This window comes from Phyllobates terribilis, unplaced genomic scaffold (assembly GCF_046119375.1).
Source record: "Phyllobates terribilis strain yellow unplaced genomic scaffold, ASM4611937v1 Scaffold_1__5_contigs__length_1240528914, whole genome shotgun sequence".
NCBI classification, from domain to species: Eukaryota; Metazoa; Chordata; class Amphibia; order Anura; family Dendrobatidae; genus Phyllobates; species Phyllobates terribilis.
In genome coordinates, this window is record NW_027362761.1 from 276,969,900 (window position 1) to 276,989,135 (window position 19,236).

The window sequence follows — 19,236 nt, forward strand, 5'->3', positions numbered from 1 at the left end:
ATCCCCCCCAAAAAAATACATGTTAAAAATCTCATTGTGAACATACCATTTGGCCCCAATTCATTAAAGCCTTTATGCCAGAAAAGTCCCAAAATTTTTGCGCGACGCAAGGCTCAGCCCAAGCTGTTGCCGTATTCACACCATTTTTGCCCATCTCTAACAAAGTGAGTTGAACTGGGGCACAATGTGGGCTTGTGTGACGGGACATGGCGACTCCAACTCATCAAATTTATAACTAGCAAAGGCATACATTTCATCACAAATCTTACTCCAGTCCCTGGCTGGAGTAAGATTTGTGGCGAGGATCAGGCCCCTGTGCCTCGCCTGTGCAATCCACCCCGCCTCCTCATCAATACCTGTGTTATTCACATTGGTCTTGAGGAATTGGGGCCTTAATCTTCAGTGATATGGGCATCACGGGTGCTCAGTGGTTAGCACTGCAGCCTTGCAGCCTTTCAGTGCTGGGGTCCAGGGTTCAAATCCCACCAAGGAGAACATCTGCAAGGAGTTTGTATGTTCTCCCCGTGTTTGCGTGGGTTTCCTCCGGGTTCTCCGGTTTCCTCCCACGCGCCAAAGACCTACTGATATGGAACCTAGATTGTGAGCCCCAATGGGTACAATGACGATAATGTCTGTAAAGCTCTGTGGAATTAATGGCACTATATAAGGGAGTAAAATAAATAAATACATGAGTTGTATGGCTAATTTTGTATTATTGCCCCACATGATTGCAGTTGTGTTTAATCACAGGTCTGATATGTTGCTTATTTTTATAGAATATGGACAAATCCATCCAACATTCAGGATTAGAGAAAAGTTTTGTGAGCTCTATCTGCTGCCAGAAATTCTACTCATTGAAATAGATGAAATCTTTGTGAATATCAATATCAAAATTGCAAGTAACACATGTAGATTGCACCTTGATTTTCCGTCTAGTTCCACAGCCTTTGTGACCTGGTCTCTTATAGTACTGCATGTGTATTGCAGAATTACTGCAGTTCATACGTTGTCTACAGAGACGGAGCTAATACCACAAACTCTTTAATGAAATGATAGAGATTATATTGGTGGTGTAAATGGCTCTTTTTCCAATAGATTTAATGGTAGAAAAAGGCAGGAGAAAATATATAGATAGATATAGATAAATTAACGTCCAAGAATGTGCTCACCTGTTAGGGTTGTGTGACCACAACCACTATAATAGCTCGAAAGTGTTGTCTGCTGCCGGCCCACAAAGGAGATCCAATATAAGATAGTAATGGAAAGAAGTGGGTTAGCTGCACTGATGATAACCAATGGAAGAATCCAGGAGACTGAAGATTATTCTATGCGGTTTATTATCAACGCGTTTTGAAGTTGTCTGACTTTTTCATTGAGACAAACCACAAGTACCAATGGTGGTACCAATTCTCCATAAGATTTTGAGGTTTTGTAAAACAATTGAATAAATTTCTTATAGACTCAGCCAGGAGTGTATTTTAATGGGAGAAAGTATATAAAATATTAGTTGTGCACCACGGTGGCTCAGTGGTTAGCACTGCAACCTTGCAGCGCTGGGGTCCCAGGTCCATATCACACCAAGGACAACATCTACAAGGGGTTTGTTCTCCCCATTTTGCTGAGGGTTTCCTCCGGGTTCTCCGGTTTCCTTCTACACGCCAAAGACCTACTGATAGGGAATGTAGATTGTGAGCCCCAATGGGGACAGCGGTGATATCTGTAAAGAGCTGTAGAATTAATGGCGCCATAAAATTGAGTGAAATATATACCAGAAAATACTTTGTCGTATAGTTTGGTTGAAAAGCGTTTTCGACTACGTAAAAGTCCTGGTATGATCATACTGATTAGTATAGTAAAAGGTCATTAACAGAGACCATTGAGAAACCGACAACAGGGAAAGAAACTGACTGAAAAAAAAAAATAGCGTGCAGTTATCCAGACTGGCCACTAGATGGCTACAGATTTTTTTTTTTTTTTTTTTTTTTTAAATATTGAGGTAATTGAATTTATGGTTAAAATTGGAGTTTGCTATTATAATTATTTTTTGTGAAACTTTCAGATACTTTGAATAGTTTTTATCTGGAGGCTTGCTTAGATGTGACCGAATGGCCATTTACATTGCACAATAATTGAGTATGTCACGATAATCGTGCCGTCTAAACAGGCTGCCGATCACTCAGTGAATGAGTAAAACGTACGTTTGTTGGATCAAATGACCTTTTGTGCTGCACAAAAAAAATTTTGTTCTAGGCAGCGCACGATTTGTAAAAAGAGCATGCGCTGCCGAAAACTTTAGCAGTCTATGTTGGCTGTCTATGCCATTGATTGGCTGTCATTAGCCTGTTGAGAGCCACACTATTAAATGACAGCCAATCAGTAAACAAGTAGTTGTAAATGCCAGAGGTCAACCAGTGTAAATGGATTATTACAAAGCATAAAGATGAAAATGTTGATGTAAAAAATGTCAAATAAGAACATACTTTTTTGTTGTTTGACTTTGAGTCAATAGCCAAACACCAATCACGTTGGGTATCCTCATATGGGGGGCGGAATGTGTTGTCCATTCACTAATCCATTTGATGTTTATAATTTAAAGGGATATTCCCATTTGGTACATTTATGGCATTAACAATCTTAAAGTACATGCAGATCTCACCAATGGGATCGCATTCATGTTGAGAACGGGGTATAGTGACATGTTGCGGTCAGTGGAGAGGTGGTCGGAGTTCCCATACAAATGAATAAGAATTGGGACCACCTCTCCACCGTTAATGGTGCGCAATGGAGCCTCATTCTCAAGCTAGATGCAGGTCCCATTGGTGGGATACGCATCCACTAAACATTTATGGATGGCATATCTTTTGCCATAAATGCGCAAATATGAATACCCCTTTACGCAGTTTATTCTTTTTATTGCACATCCTTTGGGTTTCTGGTATGTATGTGAAATGGACTTTCTCGGATTGATAATGTTGTAAACTTCTTTTTATCCAGGTAGCAGTGCTTCGTCATCTGGTTTTCTATAGTTGGTTAGGTGGTTAATAGGATCTCTAATATTGTGTTTTACAGCCATACATAGAAGAAATATGTGACAGTCTTCGGGGAAAGATATTTCAGAAGTTTATAGAAAGGTAAGAAGCTGTTATGACTGTGTAAAACCTTAAATGGGTTTTCCACTTTAAGAAAAGTGGACCCCAACACTTTTACATATGTTTAAACTAGTACCTGCTCTGCTCGTTAAGTTACGTATACAACACATTCAGACCTCCCGGAGTCTAGCACCGGCTCTCTGTCACCATTCCTGTCTTGGTTTCCTGGCTGCAATGGCGATGTCACATTGACCGTGCACATCACAGCTGAAGGCAATCGCTGAGCTCAGCAGCTATGACAATGTAAATGTCACAAGCCGCTCAGCTTAGTGATTGGCTGTGGCGGTCATATGTGATGTCACCTCTGCAGCTGAAACACTTAGGCCCCTAATCATCAAGAACATTGATTTTCTAACTGGTCTTGATGAGCTGGCTTGGTGGAGTAGGACACTCCTGATTCATTAAGAGGTGCGTGCATCTACATGTATGAGGAGTGTCTGACGAGTGGTGTGCGCCACATGAGAAATCTTGCTCCAGTCCTTGACTGGAGTAAGATTTCTGGCATAGGGAACGTCACAGCTTGTCATGTATTAATGTGCTGTAGTGTTACTCCACGGCCACGCTCCTGTCTTGCTCAATAATCAAAATTTTGTTACTTTTGAAAGCAATTTACACCAGGTTTCTGGCAAAATTGCTTTGATCAATTGGGGGCGTAGACTGGAGTAGAGTCGGAGAGCTGGCACTAAACCCAGGGATGGTTAGTACCTACACTATTTGTTATATGACACACAGAAAAGCGTTTGAGGTCCATTTTTGTTAAAATAAAAAAAACTATATTTTTTTGATGCTATCATATCAGGTGATGTGAGATATGGCAAATATATTGTCTGTGAAATAGCTCAATCTTAATTCTTATGTGGTGGCCAATGACACTTTAGCATAACATTGTCAGAAGTAGGAGAAAAAATATTGTATATTGAAAATAGAGAATGCATTTGGTTGATATTTGTACAGGTTCTTACATGTTGTATTTAGCAGATCTGTTGACACATTTCCATTGATTCCTTAGCTAATGATATACAACATGTGCACTTTTCAAAACAGTCATATATTCATTTAATCTTTCTTTCCGAGATATGTATCAGCAATTGGTACACCATCTGTTCCTCTTATGCTGCTGCTTCTGAAAACCAAGATTAGTTCCTTAAAGGGAGTATGTCACCCCCAAAACTCAAATTAAACCACTTCTAGATTCATATAGGAGACGTATCTGGTATAGCATTCATGCTTGTATAAAGACTTTACTTATTTTGTTTTATATAAAAACATTTTATTGCATATGTAAATGAGGGTTCCTTGGTGCACCCTTGGCATGGCCAGTGGCTCAGTGTACCTTTCTGCCCCCTCAGTAACAATCCTTCGCATCTTCCCGTATGTTGGATTGGCAGTGCCCGCTTTAGAGCACTGCCTGAATTGAATCCTGAGCCTTGCCCACTCTGACACTGCAGAGGCTGAGCGTACACACACTGTTATTGTGTGCAGGTGCATTCTCATCCCTCCCTCTCCTTTCCACAGAGGCCAATCGCTGCACACAGGATCGCACCGTAGCGGGTTTACAATACAGGAGCAGAGAGTGAGCATACCCACGCACTGATAATGCAGGGGATGAGTGCATGAACATACAGTGCCAGAAGGTGCCCTCTTCACACTCTCCCGTCCATAGCCACCCTCCACTACATTATCCTGTGTCCTGCGAGGGGCCACTGCAGAGAGGAGAGATGGATCCTGTAGTATTAGTTGGTGCTGGCATTGGGATTCAATCTAGGCAGTGCTCCAAAATGAGTTCTGTTAATCAATATAGGATGAGGTGCAGAAGATTGTAATTGGGGGACTAAAGGGTGCACTGGGTTCTTGGCCACACCAAGGGTGCACACAGTTCCCCTCATTTAAATATGTAAAACAAAATGACTGAATTCTGTACCACAAGTATGATTTTTATAAGGGTTAAGTGCTTTATATGAATATAGAAGTGGTTTAATTTGAGTTTCGGGGTTAACAGACTCCCTTTACAGAGTCTGACATCAGCACAGGCCTAGTTAACTCAGGGAATCTAAAAGCTTGGTGGTAAGGAGCCCTTCTAACAAATCCAAAAGGAATAATCCTATCCTCAAGGAGTTTGACTCTTGGAGGACAGATATTGCTTCCAGTAATATTGACTTCCAGTTCTAAAGAAACTTTAAAGATATGACGGCTCTTTATAGGGGCTACTTGCAAAATAATTCCTGTTAATGTGCTTAGCTTTAAGCAGCTTTGTAAAATAGCTCCCCTTTAAATGATGCCCCAACCTTAGAGAAGCACTCCCATTAAAGTTTTTATTATTTTAATATATTGCACTCATCATGTTATACAGCACTGCGTGCTTACAATTGCTCATTTTGCTCTTCTACCCAGCTAATTCTTCTCTCTTCCATTAGATCTATGACATCATGTTATGAAAAATTGATTAGCTGAATCCTTCTAAGCTTTATGTAGAAACAGGAGGTCAATTTTCTCTGCAAAAGTCATGTTCCTGCAAAAGTCCCTGGCAGGGGGAAGAGTGAGCAGCTGGGTCAGGAGTTGAAAAGGGGGATGCCTCATGCAGGGACAAGAGACTTCCTGTTTCTACATAGAGCAGAAAAAAAGAGAATAATTAGCTGGGTAGAAGGGTAAAATGAGCAATTGTAAGTACACAGTGCTATATAATATGACGACTGCAATATACTAAGAGGATAAAAACTTTGATAGGAATGCTTCTTTAAAGAGTAGAGCTCATTGTAATTTATATTTCATAAATCAATATTATACATGAAAGTAAGCAACTTTGCAATATATCTTATCAGAGGAATGTGCTTCTTTTTTGTTGTGAATTGATCTTTCACTCTCAATTTATAGGTAAAATCTGTGTTCAGTGAAGACAGATTTTCCCATTACTGAGAGGAGATGACAGTTGGTGCTCATAAAGATCTATGGAGAGGTGATGAGGAAGGAGCTAGAAGCAGACAGATATTCTGCTGCAAGTTCTACTGAAACGACAACTACACTTTAAGCTCCGGCCCCAGTTCCTGGCAGATTCTCTTCTGGTTTCAGTTTAAAGCAGGACAGTGCATCCTGTTTTAGCATGTGACGAGAGCAGTATGTGAAGGAGGCTGGCTGACTAATCATTTCAATAGCTAAGCCAGCCCCATTCTCTGTCACAGCCAATGTTTTTACTTAACTATTGAAATGAGCAGTCGGCCAGCCTGCTTCACACATTGCTCTGGTCAAATGCTCACCCGTGTGGTTATCCTTCGTTTTCTCACTGATTAATATGGAGCTTTCAACAGGTTTTTTTAAATTTATGCATAACCATAAAATTATGTATCAAGCGTCAAAAAAAAAATAAGGATATTTTCTAAAGCGTATTTTTTTTCTTTTAACAGTGATAGGTTTACTAGGTTTTGCCAGTGGAAAAATGTGGAATTAAACATCCATGTAAGTATTAAAAAGTATAAGTGGTATATACAAGTAGGTTTTTTTTTCATAAGTATCTAAATTAAATACTATCTATCTGTCCTCGTATCTATCTATTTATTAATCTATATTACTATATTAGTCTATAGTGTAGTCATATTTGACCACATCCTGAAATAAACCCATATATAATATACGCTAACACAGCATTGTATATGGTTATTGTATAGCTGAAATAAATCAAACATTGCCATTAGTCTAATATTAATGATTTTTTTTCTGGTTTCCAGCTTACAATGAACGACTTTAGTGTCCATCGAATCATTGGACGAGGAGGTTTTGGTGAAGTATACGGATGTCGAAAAGCAGACACTGGTAAAATGTAAGTGTTGTTATCTCTGTAATCCAGGCCTGATCACAATGGCTTGTCACAGGTACAACAATGATCACCTTTCCATTGAAAAGGTGCTAAACATATGGTTGCTGAGGGTCCTACTGCTACGACATTGACCGATCACAAGAACAGGGGTATTCTGTGCCCATTACGGGATCCTTCAATGGTGGCTCCTGTGACCGAGCACATTTTTTTACGAATTGAAATGGTAACCTCTTGCTCAGATAGTCCTCATTGTTCTTCTTGTTTTAGGTATGCAATGAAATGTCTAGATAAGAAGAGGATCAAGATGAAGCAAGGAGAGACTTTAGCCTTAAATGAAAGGATCATGCTGTCCTTGGTCAGCACAGGGGTAAGTGTCTGCCATTACCTACCCATGCTAGCGTGCCAGCGTCTTCACCTCTGATTCTATAGAGTTAACATTGACACCGAATAATTGCAGAAAATGCCTTTGAAGAGCTCTTAGTGAGTCATTCAACTTCAGAGTCACAATAACTGCATTAGACAAAGCTTAAAATTGTCTCCCATCACCATGGTTACCAAGGATGTTGGCCGAATGGTTAATGCTGCTCCGTACATGCGGATGCCAAGTTTGTTGTGCGCAAACACTCTGCCTTCAGTGGAGTAACATAGGAAGCACACTCCATTTACAACAAGCTCCCTTGTAATGGCATCAGAGGCCGACTGTTAAAGTACACCTAATCCAATATCTGTCAGCGTTTATCTAGATCCCCGCGGCCGCGTGCGGAGATGCTTTATATGCAGCTAGTGCTTCATGTCGTTCTAGATAAGATGGTATCGGCATTATTACAATTTTATGTAGTTGTTATGTAGCGGGCCATGAATGCTACAGCAGAACAAATCGTCATTGACTATCAAAGGGTTGTTCTGTCTATTATATCTTCCCTTTAACCCTTTCAGCGCCTCATGAGCCACTAACACAACCGATCACTAATTTTACCAGTCATACAAGCTGTTCTCAATTTTTACAATCAGCTAATTAAACTTTATCCTAGGCTCTCCGTCCAAGGCCCATTAAAGGTGGCAAAACCTGTCAATTTTATCCGGACCCATTGAACATCTAATACGACCAGTTGAGGCAGCACGGTGGCGCAGTGGTTAGCACTGCAGCCTTGCAGCACTGGGGCCTGAGTTCAAATCCCACCAAGGATGACATCTGCAAGGAGTTTGTATGTTCTCCCCGTGTTTGTGTGGGTTTCCTCCGGGTTCTCCAGTTTCCTCCCAGAATCCAAAGACATACTGATAGGGAATGTAGATTGTGAGCCCCAATGGGGACAGTGCCCATAATGTCTGTAAAGCGCTATGGAAATAATGGCGCTATATAAATGAGTAAAATAAATCATAAATTGGGAGAGAGGAGAATCGGGTGGTTAGAATTGAAGCACTTAGGCCACCGATGGATCAAACAGTTTTCACCAGAATTCTGCCATAAAACTGTTTGGACTGTCACAAAATTGAAACTTGTAGTTGTGCCAAAATTTTGTGACTTTTTTTTCTCCCAGCCAGTTCTTCGAACGGTTTGCAAAGTTGGAAGAGCTTAACAGTGAAGTGGCAGAGCACACGCAATAAATTTGTCATAATTTATCTTAATGCATTTGGCCCAGCTGACACCAGAGCGCACCGTTCATCAAGAGTAACAGACAAAATGTCAGTCTTGATGAATCAGAGACTTCACTCTGTAACTATAGATAAGCAACCACCAGACATTTCTGGCAGCTGCCTACTTCACTCTCCCAATTACCACACATGCATGCTCAGCCAAGATGAGCATATGTATTTATGTCAGTAGGGAGAAATAAGTAATTGTTACACCCTAACCACTTTTGTAATTAACTTTATTACACAATACCCTATAATTTTCCATATTTCCATATTTAGCTAACCTGTAAATGTGTTTTTTTTAATTTTTTTTTACGGTACTTCCTGTGACGTTTCATATAAGAGGAGTCTCAAACGTGACGTCACAGGAGACTGGGGCTGCACTCACTCCCTGCAGCGTCCATTTCCCCTCCTGGAACAGGATTTTACAGGGGCAGTGCTGCAGGTACTAGTTTCTCTGAAGAAGTCATGGATCCTTGGTGATGGATGCTCTGAGAGCTGTGAGTACAGCGCTGGCACTCTGCTTCTGTTTCCGCCACCGCTGTAGCTTCCAAATGAAAAAAGATGTCGGAAGGGGGCAGAGATAAAAGCAGTGAGTGACATCAGCACCTCCACAGTTTCTAGGACCTCCCTCAAACAAATCATCATCTCATCTCCCACAGTGTCCATCACCCAGGATTCAGGAAGTCTTCAGAGGGGGCAGCAATGCAAGAAAATAGTAAGTATCTGCAGTGCTGCCCCGTTGTGACATCCTGTCCCAGGAGGGGCGATGGAAGCTATGGGGAGTGAGTGCAGCCCCAGCCTCCTGTGATGTCACGTTCGAGACTCCTCTCCAACAAAATGTCACAGGAAGTACAGTACAAAAAAAACACTTTTACGGATTAGCTAGATACGGAAAAGGGTATTGTGTAATAAAGCAAATTCCAAAATTGGTTAGGGTGTAAGAATAGATAATTTAGAAAATTAATTTTAGATGCCGAACCACCACTTTAACTGAATGCTTGTTTGACCAACACGTAAGGTGTATGTGCAACTTTACATTCCCGAGAGCGCATGTGTACGGGTGTTTGGGAGGCCGACAGTTACCTGATGTGCTTGACCATCTTTAGTTTCTATAGGGTTCTTTTATGTTTTATATAGGCATTATCTAAATAGTAATACATTTTATTCATTAAATAGGTAAAAATCTAAAGTAACATAAAGGCACAGAACGTGTCAACATATGAACAAAGCGAAAAGTGCTTGTCCGTTTCTACTTCTTACCTCGACGCTTAGTATTGTTAATATATGTGACAGATGTTCAGCTTATTAAGCAAATACTGCTGAACAGCCACTTGTAACATACATTGTGTATTTTCATACTGCTGGGGGATAGAAAGCCTTTCACATAAATGAAAGATCTAAGCCTGCCATGAATAATTGATGCTGTTGGAAAATTATGTTTGACTAGAAAACAGAGGATTTGATGACAGCTATTTTCAAAACTTGTGTTCAGCAAGCCGTCACTTTCTGGTGGTGATCGGCCTAGCTGGCAATCTGTAAATGTGGGTTTCCATTATCTTGTAAACGTGAATCTCTGTCAGCTCCTTTTCTAGGATATCATAAATAGATATGCAATGGTAAGATGTTGGGATGTAACATCAGGTCTGGTGTTGGTTATTACAGGGTGATTCACTTACTACTTTACCCGGAAAAATTGCTGTAAATTCTAGAAGAAATGGTCTATCGTACTGAAATTTGGACAGTACATACCTTGGTTCATGAAAATCGGATGTTTTAAAGCATGTGTTGAAAATTTCCTCCATTCGCATCCAACACGTCTGCACACGCCGTTCCATATTGATTGTATTCTGCAGGATTTCTAGGGTCATAGCCTGAATTTCTCGCTGTATGTTCTCTCGGAGTGCCTGTAATGTTCGTGCTTGCTCCTTTAAAATCAGTACAGTGACTTTGTACAGGCGAACACAACCTTTCTTGGGCGCTCATTGGCATGTGGAATACGGCATGCCTGTCTCCTGGAAAAGCCTGTGCAACGATTTACTTGGAGATGCCAGAAGTTGCTATTTCACATCTTGAATTGTGAACATTTTTCGGACATCCTCCATCATGCCTATCCAGTAATGTTCCTGTACACTCCTGCTTATTCACCAATGACAGAATACACTGTTTGGACTGTGGATTTCAATCTCCAGACTTCTTTAGAAACTCACTTTAGCACCTCTTTAAGAACTCCGTTTTCCAATAAGTTTTCACAATGAAAACACGCTCCTCCAAACTGTATCTGTACATTGTTAACATATGAAGAAGGAATTCGGCAGAGGTGAAATGCCAGGACCAGACATAAACTACCAACACACAGAAAGGCGGGCAGCAAGTCTATCTCATAGTGCAGACAACCGGCGTGGCGACAAGTCGGTGAGACCACTCTGAGCGAGGATGTTTCTCGTCGCTGAGGTTCATTGTACTCTCACTTCTCATGAACCAAATTATGTACAGTACAATCAACCGTATTTTAGAAGTTACAGCAATTTTTCCAGGTAAAGGAGCGAGTGAATCACCCTGTAGCTTCCGGTTACACCTATTCGATCTCGGTCGCCATGTGTATGCAGGAATGTTTAGCTTGAGTGAGGACTTTTTACTAAAAAAGGAATCCATGTTATTCCATAAAATGTCAATTCATTCTGATCAACTTCGACATTCACTTATTATAGACATAGCAGAGATCAATTGTATAACAACATCAGCAATATTAAAAAAAAAAAAAAAAAAAAAGAATCGTCTTTATTTGGCAGGATATCAAAAAATTCCATTAACCCCGTCACAACCGCTGACTGTAAATAAACGTCGGCGCTTGCTGGATTTTGTGCAGCGCTGACGTTTCTCTATGGTTGGCGGTCCTGTAGTGCTCAGAACCCCCAGAGACCTGCAAGCGCTGGGATTCTGGTGCCAAGTGATAGCTCTGACAGGTGAAGTTTGTGAGAGGGAGGAGGCTCCTTTTCTCACCCCTCCGGCACCACCTTGACGTGATCAAGGGGGAGCCGAGGGTTGTCATGGCAGCCTTGATGGTCAAATGATGAGCTACGCTGGTCTGTTAGACTCAGCCAGAAGCAAGGTCTAACAGGCGTTCTGTCGGTGTAAAACTGACACTTCTCATGCATTGCAATACATACAGCTGTGGCAAAAATTAAGAGACCACTGCAAAATTTTCAGTTTCTCTGATTTTTCTCTTTATAGGTATATTTTTGAGTAAAATGTACATTATTGTTTTAGTCTATAAACTACTGACAACATGTCTCCGAAATTCAAAGCTAAAAGTTTTGTATTAATTTGCAGCAAATGATAAAGCGTCAAAATACTAAAAAAGAAACTGTGCTTTCAGACCTCAAATTACTCATGTTTTAACTCAGGAACAGTTCAGAAATCAATATTTGGTGGACTAACCATGATTTTTAATCACAGCTTTCATGCGTCTCGGCATGCTTTCCACCAGTCTTCCCATGCTTTCCAATAGAAAACTGTTCAGTGGTCTCTTAATTTTTGCCAGAGCTGTATGTATTGCAATGCATGAAACCAGCAATCAGAAATAAAAGTTGAAGTCCTATGCAGAGACTAAGTAAAATAGTAAAAAAAAAAGTTAATTTTTTCCAACTAATTAAAAAAATTCTCAAAATAAATAGAAAAAACTATTAAACCAATAAATACAAATATTTAAATAAAAAGAAAAATAAACAAAAAAAGGGCACATATATGGTAGTGCCGCAGCCATGATTTTTTTTTATCACAGCTCAACCAATGTAAATTTTGTTGGAAAAATGATAAATTGCTGATTAAACTTTTAACCTTTCTAACTTCCTAACAAGAAAAAAATGATACAGATGTAAATTAGACACATGGGAAATGTTATTTATTAACTATTTTGTGTAAAATATAACTCTGGTTTAAGGGCGTAAAAATTTAAAGTTTGAAAATTGCGAAATCTTCGCCAAGATTGTGCTATTTTCACAAATAAATGCAAGTCATATCGACCTAAATTTACCACTAACATGAAGTACAATATGTCATGAAAAAAAATTCTCTAAATCAGTGGGATCCACTGAAGCATTCCAGAGTTATTACCTCATAAAGTGACAGTGGTCAGAATTATAAAAATGGCCTGGTCAGGGAGGTGAAAACGGGCTCTGTGCGAAAGGATTAATACTAGTGATGAGTGATTGTGCTCCGATCACGTGTTATCCATGCTTGGATGTTATACGAGTATCTTCGGCGTGCTCGGATAATATGTTCGAGTCCCTGCAGCTGCATGTGACTCGCCCCCAGGGCCGTGGGGTACTCGGCAGCCGGGCCTTATGGCTGCTTTTTAGGGAGATCACGGTGGCTGGCCCGGTCCGTGACCCAGGGCGGTCAGTGCAAATAAGGGGGATATTTATAGGGGATTTGTCGTGACGCCACCTGTGGTGTCTGGTGAGGATCACCAGCACTGCGACAGTCCTCTGAGGCAGATGTTTGGGCAGCTTGAGATGGAACGGCTCCCCACAGGTGGAGCAGGCCTCAGGGCAGTGTAAATAAATGGAGGTGCGCTGGGCGTTGTAGTGCAGGTAGGGAAATGGCACCGGCGAAATAAAGGAGCGGAGGCAGCTCAGTGCAGTCATCCAAGATTTACTAACAGTTCTTAGACAGTCCACAGGTGCACTGTACTGGTGCAAGCCTCCCGCGTCACACTGCGTTCACCGGGCAGGGGCTCAGTCCTTCCTCAGGCAGTTCGGGTGTGCCTGGCAGAACCCCACTTTCTTATGTACCTCTCTAGACCGACTTCACGCTGGGTCTTTACTCCCCCCTGCCCTGCGCTTCCCACTGTGAATCCTGTTCAGGTGCTGCTAGGTCCCCCCCTGTCCGTCGGAGTTGCACAGACCTGCTCGACCTTACTTGGATTGAAGTGGAAGTTCGGCTCCTGGTTATAGAAGTCAGAAGCCTCCGGTTTTTCCAGCCGAAGCTTGAAGCTGCACGACTGGGCCAGGGGCTGGTCCCCTTCTTGTGGCCTAGATCCTCCTGACACTTGGCAGGTTCGGGGTGTACGGGTGCCACCTGCACTCGCAGTACTCCCCTAGGATCCGTTCTGCAGAACGGAGCTTACTCCCTGCTCCCCTCCTGGGCCTCTGTCCTAGGCCCTTGTAGTGGAGCAGAGCTCCTACAGAGACTCTGCTACCGGACTGTTCCTCTGAACTGTCCCTACTCCAACTCTCTCTGTGTGTTATTAAGAAGTCTACCTTTTTATATATCTACTGTATGAGTGCTCCCATAAACTACTTCCTCCACCCACACCCACTACTGGTTCCCCCCCTAACTTTGGGTTCCCCCCACCCCAGCCAGGGTCAGGGCTCAGCAGAAAACTACATTGCGTCTTGCTCCTCCTGCTGGTCTGGGGTAGTGTAGTGTTGGATGTAGGTGGTGGGGTTCCGGGCAGCACTCCCTCCTTACCTGAGTAAAGGGAGGCACCACACCTCTGAGTGAGGTGAAGTACCTCTGTGGCGACTGAACCCTCAGGGGCGCCACACATGTTTTGCGGCTGTTAGACAGCTGCAACACATGCGGGAATTGCCTGTTTGTTAGACAGCCTCAACACATGCAGGGATTGCCTAACAGCCGCAAAACATGCAGCTGCAGGGACTCGAACATATTATCCGAGCACGCCGAAGATACTCGTATAACATCCAAGCACGGATAACACGTTATCTGAGCACGTTCACTCATCACTAATTAATACATATTAAATGGATTGTCTTCTGAAGATAACTGTCCATATGCTCTTTTAGGTTATAGGGATATTTTTTGTGGGACAAGTTGTTCTTTTGAACGACATTATTGGTTTTACCATATCGTGTGCTGGAAAACAGGAAAAAAAATTCCAAGTGTGGTGAAGTTGCAAAAAAAGTGCAACTCCACAGTTGTTTTTTTTTTTTTACCACATTCATTATATGGTAAAACTGACCTGCCGTTATGATTTTCCAAGTCATTACGCGTTCATAGATGCCAAATATGTTTAGGTTGTTTTTATTTAAGTGGTAAAAAAATCCAAAGTTTGTTTAAAAAAAAACAAAAAAAAGTCGCCATTTTCCAAAACCCCCCAAAAAAGTCACAATTTTCTGAGACCCGTAGCGTCTCCATTTTTCTGGATCTGTGGCCGGTGAGGGCTTACTTTTTGCGCACCGAGCTGACGTTTTTATTGTTACCATTTTGGGGTAGATACAATGTTTTCATCGCCTGTTATTGCTTTTTATTGCAATGTTGTGGCGACCAAAAAAAATTAATTCTGCGGTTTTGATTTTTTTCTCTCGCTACGCCGTTTACCGATCCAATTAATTCTTTTTATATATTAGTAGATCGGGCAATTCTGAATGCAGCGATATCAAATATGTGTATATTTGATTTTTTTGTTTGTTTGTTTTATTCTGAATGGGGCAAAAGAGGGGTCATTTAAACTTTTATATTTTTTACATTTTTTTTTATATTTTTTAAAAATGTAGTTGTGTTTTTTTACTTCTCACTTGCTTCAATAGTCTTCATGGGAGACTAGAATCTGCGATTATCTGATCGCCAGTGTGTAGCAGAAATGCTCACTTGCCATGAGCGCCGACCGCTGAGCAACGCTCATAGCATCCCAGCAATGACATGGGCAGGGGTCTCGTGCAGACCCCGGGTTGTCATGCCAACCCATCGGTGATCCACGGTCATGTGACATGGGCGCCAAAGGGCAGGACTTATGACGTCCTTCCCCCGCGGCCATGTTAAATGCCGCTGTCAGAGATTCCACCCACTGCTGTTAGGGGCACATGGCAGCTGTACAGATCAGCTGTCATGTTCCCGGAAAGGTGCGGGCTCAGCGCCGGAGCCCGTTACAAAGTGAGAGACACGACATGTGCCGTACATGTACGGCACATGTCGGAAAGGGGTTAACACAATATCTGCTTATTTCTTTTCAGACATCCTTAGGTTTTTATTTACATGACTAGATAATCGTTTAGACGATGAACAATGCGCTTGCAATTCATGACTAGCAAATTATGTCAAACAAGTGTTTATAGGAGATGAACATCATGAATGAAATGGTTGAATAGCGGTAGCGGGTGTAACACTGAACATCCTGCGCTGTGTTCACACAGACAGATAATCTGAAGTGTAGGTGTGTTCAGCGTTCAAATCTCATAAGTGATGCTATTTATTTTGAATACATGAATTCATAAAGTATTGTACAAACATTCTCATTTATACTCTACAAATAGGATATAATCAAATTGGCAATAAAATATTCTATAAATAGTTTCATAGTTTTATATGAATAGTAGCATTTGTAATATTTATGATGAATAAAATGACACAAATATGTACGTCTTTCAGTGGTCCAACTGCTACTGAACAATTGCCGTGGAACCCTGTAAGGGTTCTCCCTCACCAAGGTGTACTTCGGGAACCCTAAACACCGTAGATAGGTGTTCCTTGGCGTGTGTGAGCATATGTTTGACTGAATTTCTTTCACTGTTAGGCCTCTTTCACAGGTCAGTGTCTCTGGTGCGTGTGGTGACCGTTTTCACACTTACTGAAGACACATATACACGTAGACCCGTTCAAATAATTGGGTCTGCACACATGTCAGTGTTTTTCCATGGAACGTGTGTTTGTGTGATCCACACGTAGACATGTCCGTTTTTTACATGCAGCACGGGCCGCAAAACGTCCCACGCATGTGCACACTGATGACACACGGATGACATCTGTGTGTCCTCTTTGTGACACGTAAAGGCGTCTGGGAAAAGCAGTACAGTTAGTGCGGTTCCCAGGCGCCGGATGCTGGAGGCAAGTCTCATTATTGTCCCCTGCTAGCTCTGCAATCAGTGCGAGCAAGGTACAATGTTGAGAGTAGTATTCTGCTGCCACTGACTCCAAAAAGTGTAAAAATTTGAATAAAATAAAAAAAAAAATCATTATACTCACCTGGCTTGAGGCAACCACACACACTGAGAAGCAGAGGAGAATGACTCATTGCAGCGAGTGGGCCCCTGACCTTTGCTGAGCTTACTGAGCATTGTTTTGTCTTTCACTGAGCTCAGCGCAGGTCAGGGGCCCGCTCGCTGCAGTGCGTCATTCTCAGTGTGTGCAGTCGCCTCAAGCCAAGTGAGTATAATGATTTTTTTATTTTATTCTAATTTTTACAGGTTTTGGAGACATCGGAAGCAGAATACTACTCTCAACATTGTCCCTTGCTTGCGCTGATCACAGTGCAAGCAGGGGGCAATGACGAGAGATTCCTTCAGCACCCGGTGTTTGGGAACAGCGCTAACTCTACCGCTGATTCCCAGGCACCGGCATGTGTGATCCTGATGCGGCACACAATTGCCACACGTATGCCTCACAGGTACACATGGACACTGATATCTCCGGTACTGTTTTTTCAGTACCGGAAATATCAGGACATGTGAAACAGGCCTCAGACTGTATTCTTGGGAAAACTTCGGACCCTTTGTGGTCATGAAGAATTAGCCAGACTTGGTCTTGAAACTATGTACAACAGGTAGTAGGTAAAACACTTTAATTCGTCATCTGTATTTACATTACAAAGGCACAAACATTTAGGTTATGGGCAGCGGCACTTCACTTGTGAAGAACATTGCTGAAGTATAACAGATTAAGCTGAGGACCTCCATCTTCCCAGTACAGGGCCACATGGGTTGATGTATTTAGCTGTGACCACTGCGCACAGTACTACACTTTGTGGACTATATAAGGGAGCTCTTCCAGCTGCTATACCTTATGGATGGGTTCTAGCTTGGCTGATCATGTATTCCTTCACTAAGACCTCCAGGTCTGGCAAACAATAAGACTTTAAGATCTCTTTGCACTAGGTGCCCCAACTTGCTTGCTATGAGAAGAACTGCTGCTACTGATGCTGGATATTGAAGGAGCGTACTACCTTTTGTAAATCTTCTTTTCTTGAACACACCCCATATGTCTGTCACTGCTGAGAATATCTCCCTTTTTTGCAGCTGAGCTTGAACTAACTCCTAAGGCTATGTGCACACCATGCAGTTTTAATGCATACCTGTTGCTGTTTTTCCGCCGCGGAAACACATTAAAACCGCTTGTTAATAGGTCTGCCATGTATAGCAATGGAAATCCGTATGTGTTGTGCACATGATGTGGAAATTTGCGCTCCAGATTACCATTGCGGTAAACGCAGCATTACCATTTATTGTGCGATTCCGCAGAGAATTCGCGCCCATTGACTTGCATTGAATCACAGCAAACCTGCAGGTAGAATATCTATACCTTCGGAATTGCTGGGTTTCAATGAAAATCAATAGGCGCGAAATCACGCCGGAAACGCGGTGCGGGTGGTACCCAGGTCGGGAGAGGAGGCTACTACTTCTCTCATCCGATCGCGGCTCTGGCTGATAACAGCGAGAGCTACGTGGATGGGAGGAGCAGCAGTCTGCTCTGCCCAGCTCGTGTGCCTGCGGTAGTAAAAAAAAAAAAAAAGAAGTAAAAATAAACCTTTATACTCACCTGTCCGGCGGCCCCAGTGTCCTCCTGGTCCCCGGCGGCCAGTGGTACACTACGGGGAGCGGGCTCGCGCCCCCCAGTGTACCGAGCTGCCTGGATCTGTGGTGATGTCACTGATCAGCTGATGGTAACGTGAGCTGATCAGCTGATGGTCAGGTAGAGGCAAAAACGCTCAGGAAATTTCTGCTTCAAATCCGCATCGTGCGCACATAGCCTTAAACAGGAACTAAGCTCATAGTGCCTATTAACTCCTCCCCAAACCATGACCTGGCCTTACAGTTAACCCTGTCACCCCTGAGTCCTGACTACATGAAAACTGCAGCCTACATGAGGATAAAATGCATAAAAGAAACAGGATACAAAAAATAATGATAAAGAAGTCTTCAGAGAGGGTTTTCGACATTATCTCCACCTTTATAACACGATCACCCCTTCACCTATTTAGACCTTGAATTTCCACTTCTCTTTTTTGCCGGTTTAATTGTTGAATAAGCAAACAATCTAAATTTACATTACACAATTTTCAAAAGATGATTGAGAGTTTTTTCACTTGCCTAAACTATTTCATACATGACGAATAAGCGATTTTGGAAACATCGTTCAGTCATTCAAACCATTCACGATACACACTTATAATTAACAATGGGTTGTTAACGTTCGAATCAGAAGGGTTATCGGACATCGACTTAAATCATAATCAATGATGGAATTACATATTTGTGCATATTTCTTAAAAGGAAAAAAAGACTAAAATGAGACGGGTGAATGGGAGGTTGCACCCATGATGAATGGTTTGTGAGCAGAACAGCGGTAGCATTACTGCTACAACCTTTCAAGCTGGAGAAATACTACTATTTAGCCAACTATATCCTATTTCTTCAGATCCTATAAACACACAAAATATGAGAATAATTACTCTCCAAAGACATAGCTAGAAAATGAAAACTGGTTTTATCATTTCCTGTAACTATCCCAAACATAAATAATTGATTAGCCTCACTAATGTTGCCGCATTTTCCTTATTGCATGCTCTGTTCTGTAATTTCCTCACTTTATTATCAGTCTTCTGAAATGTCCCTTCAGGATGGGTTT

General features: G+C 41.9%; 1 protein-coding gene across 2 annotated transcripts in view; it reads left to right on the top strand.

The window, feature by feature from the left end:
* GRK3 (G protein-coupled receptor kinase 3) overlaps nucleotides 1–19,236 on the top strand; it is a 315,828-nt gene that overhangs the window by 204,426 nt on the left and 92,166 nt on the right. For both annotated transcript variants that reach the window (XM_073672931.1, XM_073672932.1), the window contains exons 6-9: nucleotides 3,070–3,131; nucleotides 6,548–6,599; nucleotides 6,869–6,960; nucleotides 7,225–7,324. In XM_073672931.1, the coding sequence (XP_073529032.1) occupies nucleotides 3,070–3,131; nucleotides 6,548–6,599; nucleotides 6,869–6,960; nucleotides 7,225–7,324 (306 nt within the window). The remainder of the gene's footprint in view (nucleotides 1–3,069; nucleotides 3,132–6,547; nucleotides 6,600–6,868; nucleotides 6,961–7,224; nucleotides 7,325–19,236) is intronic.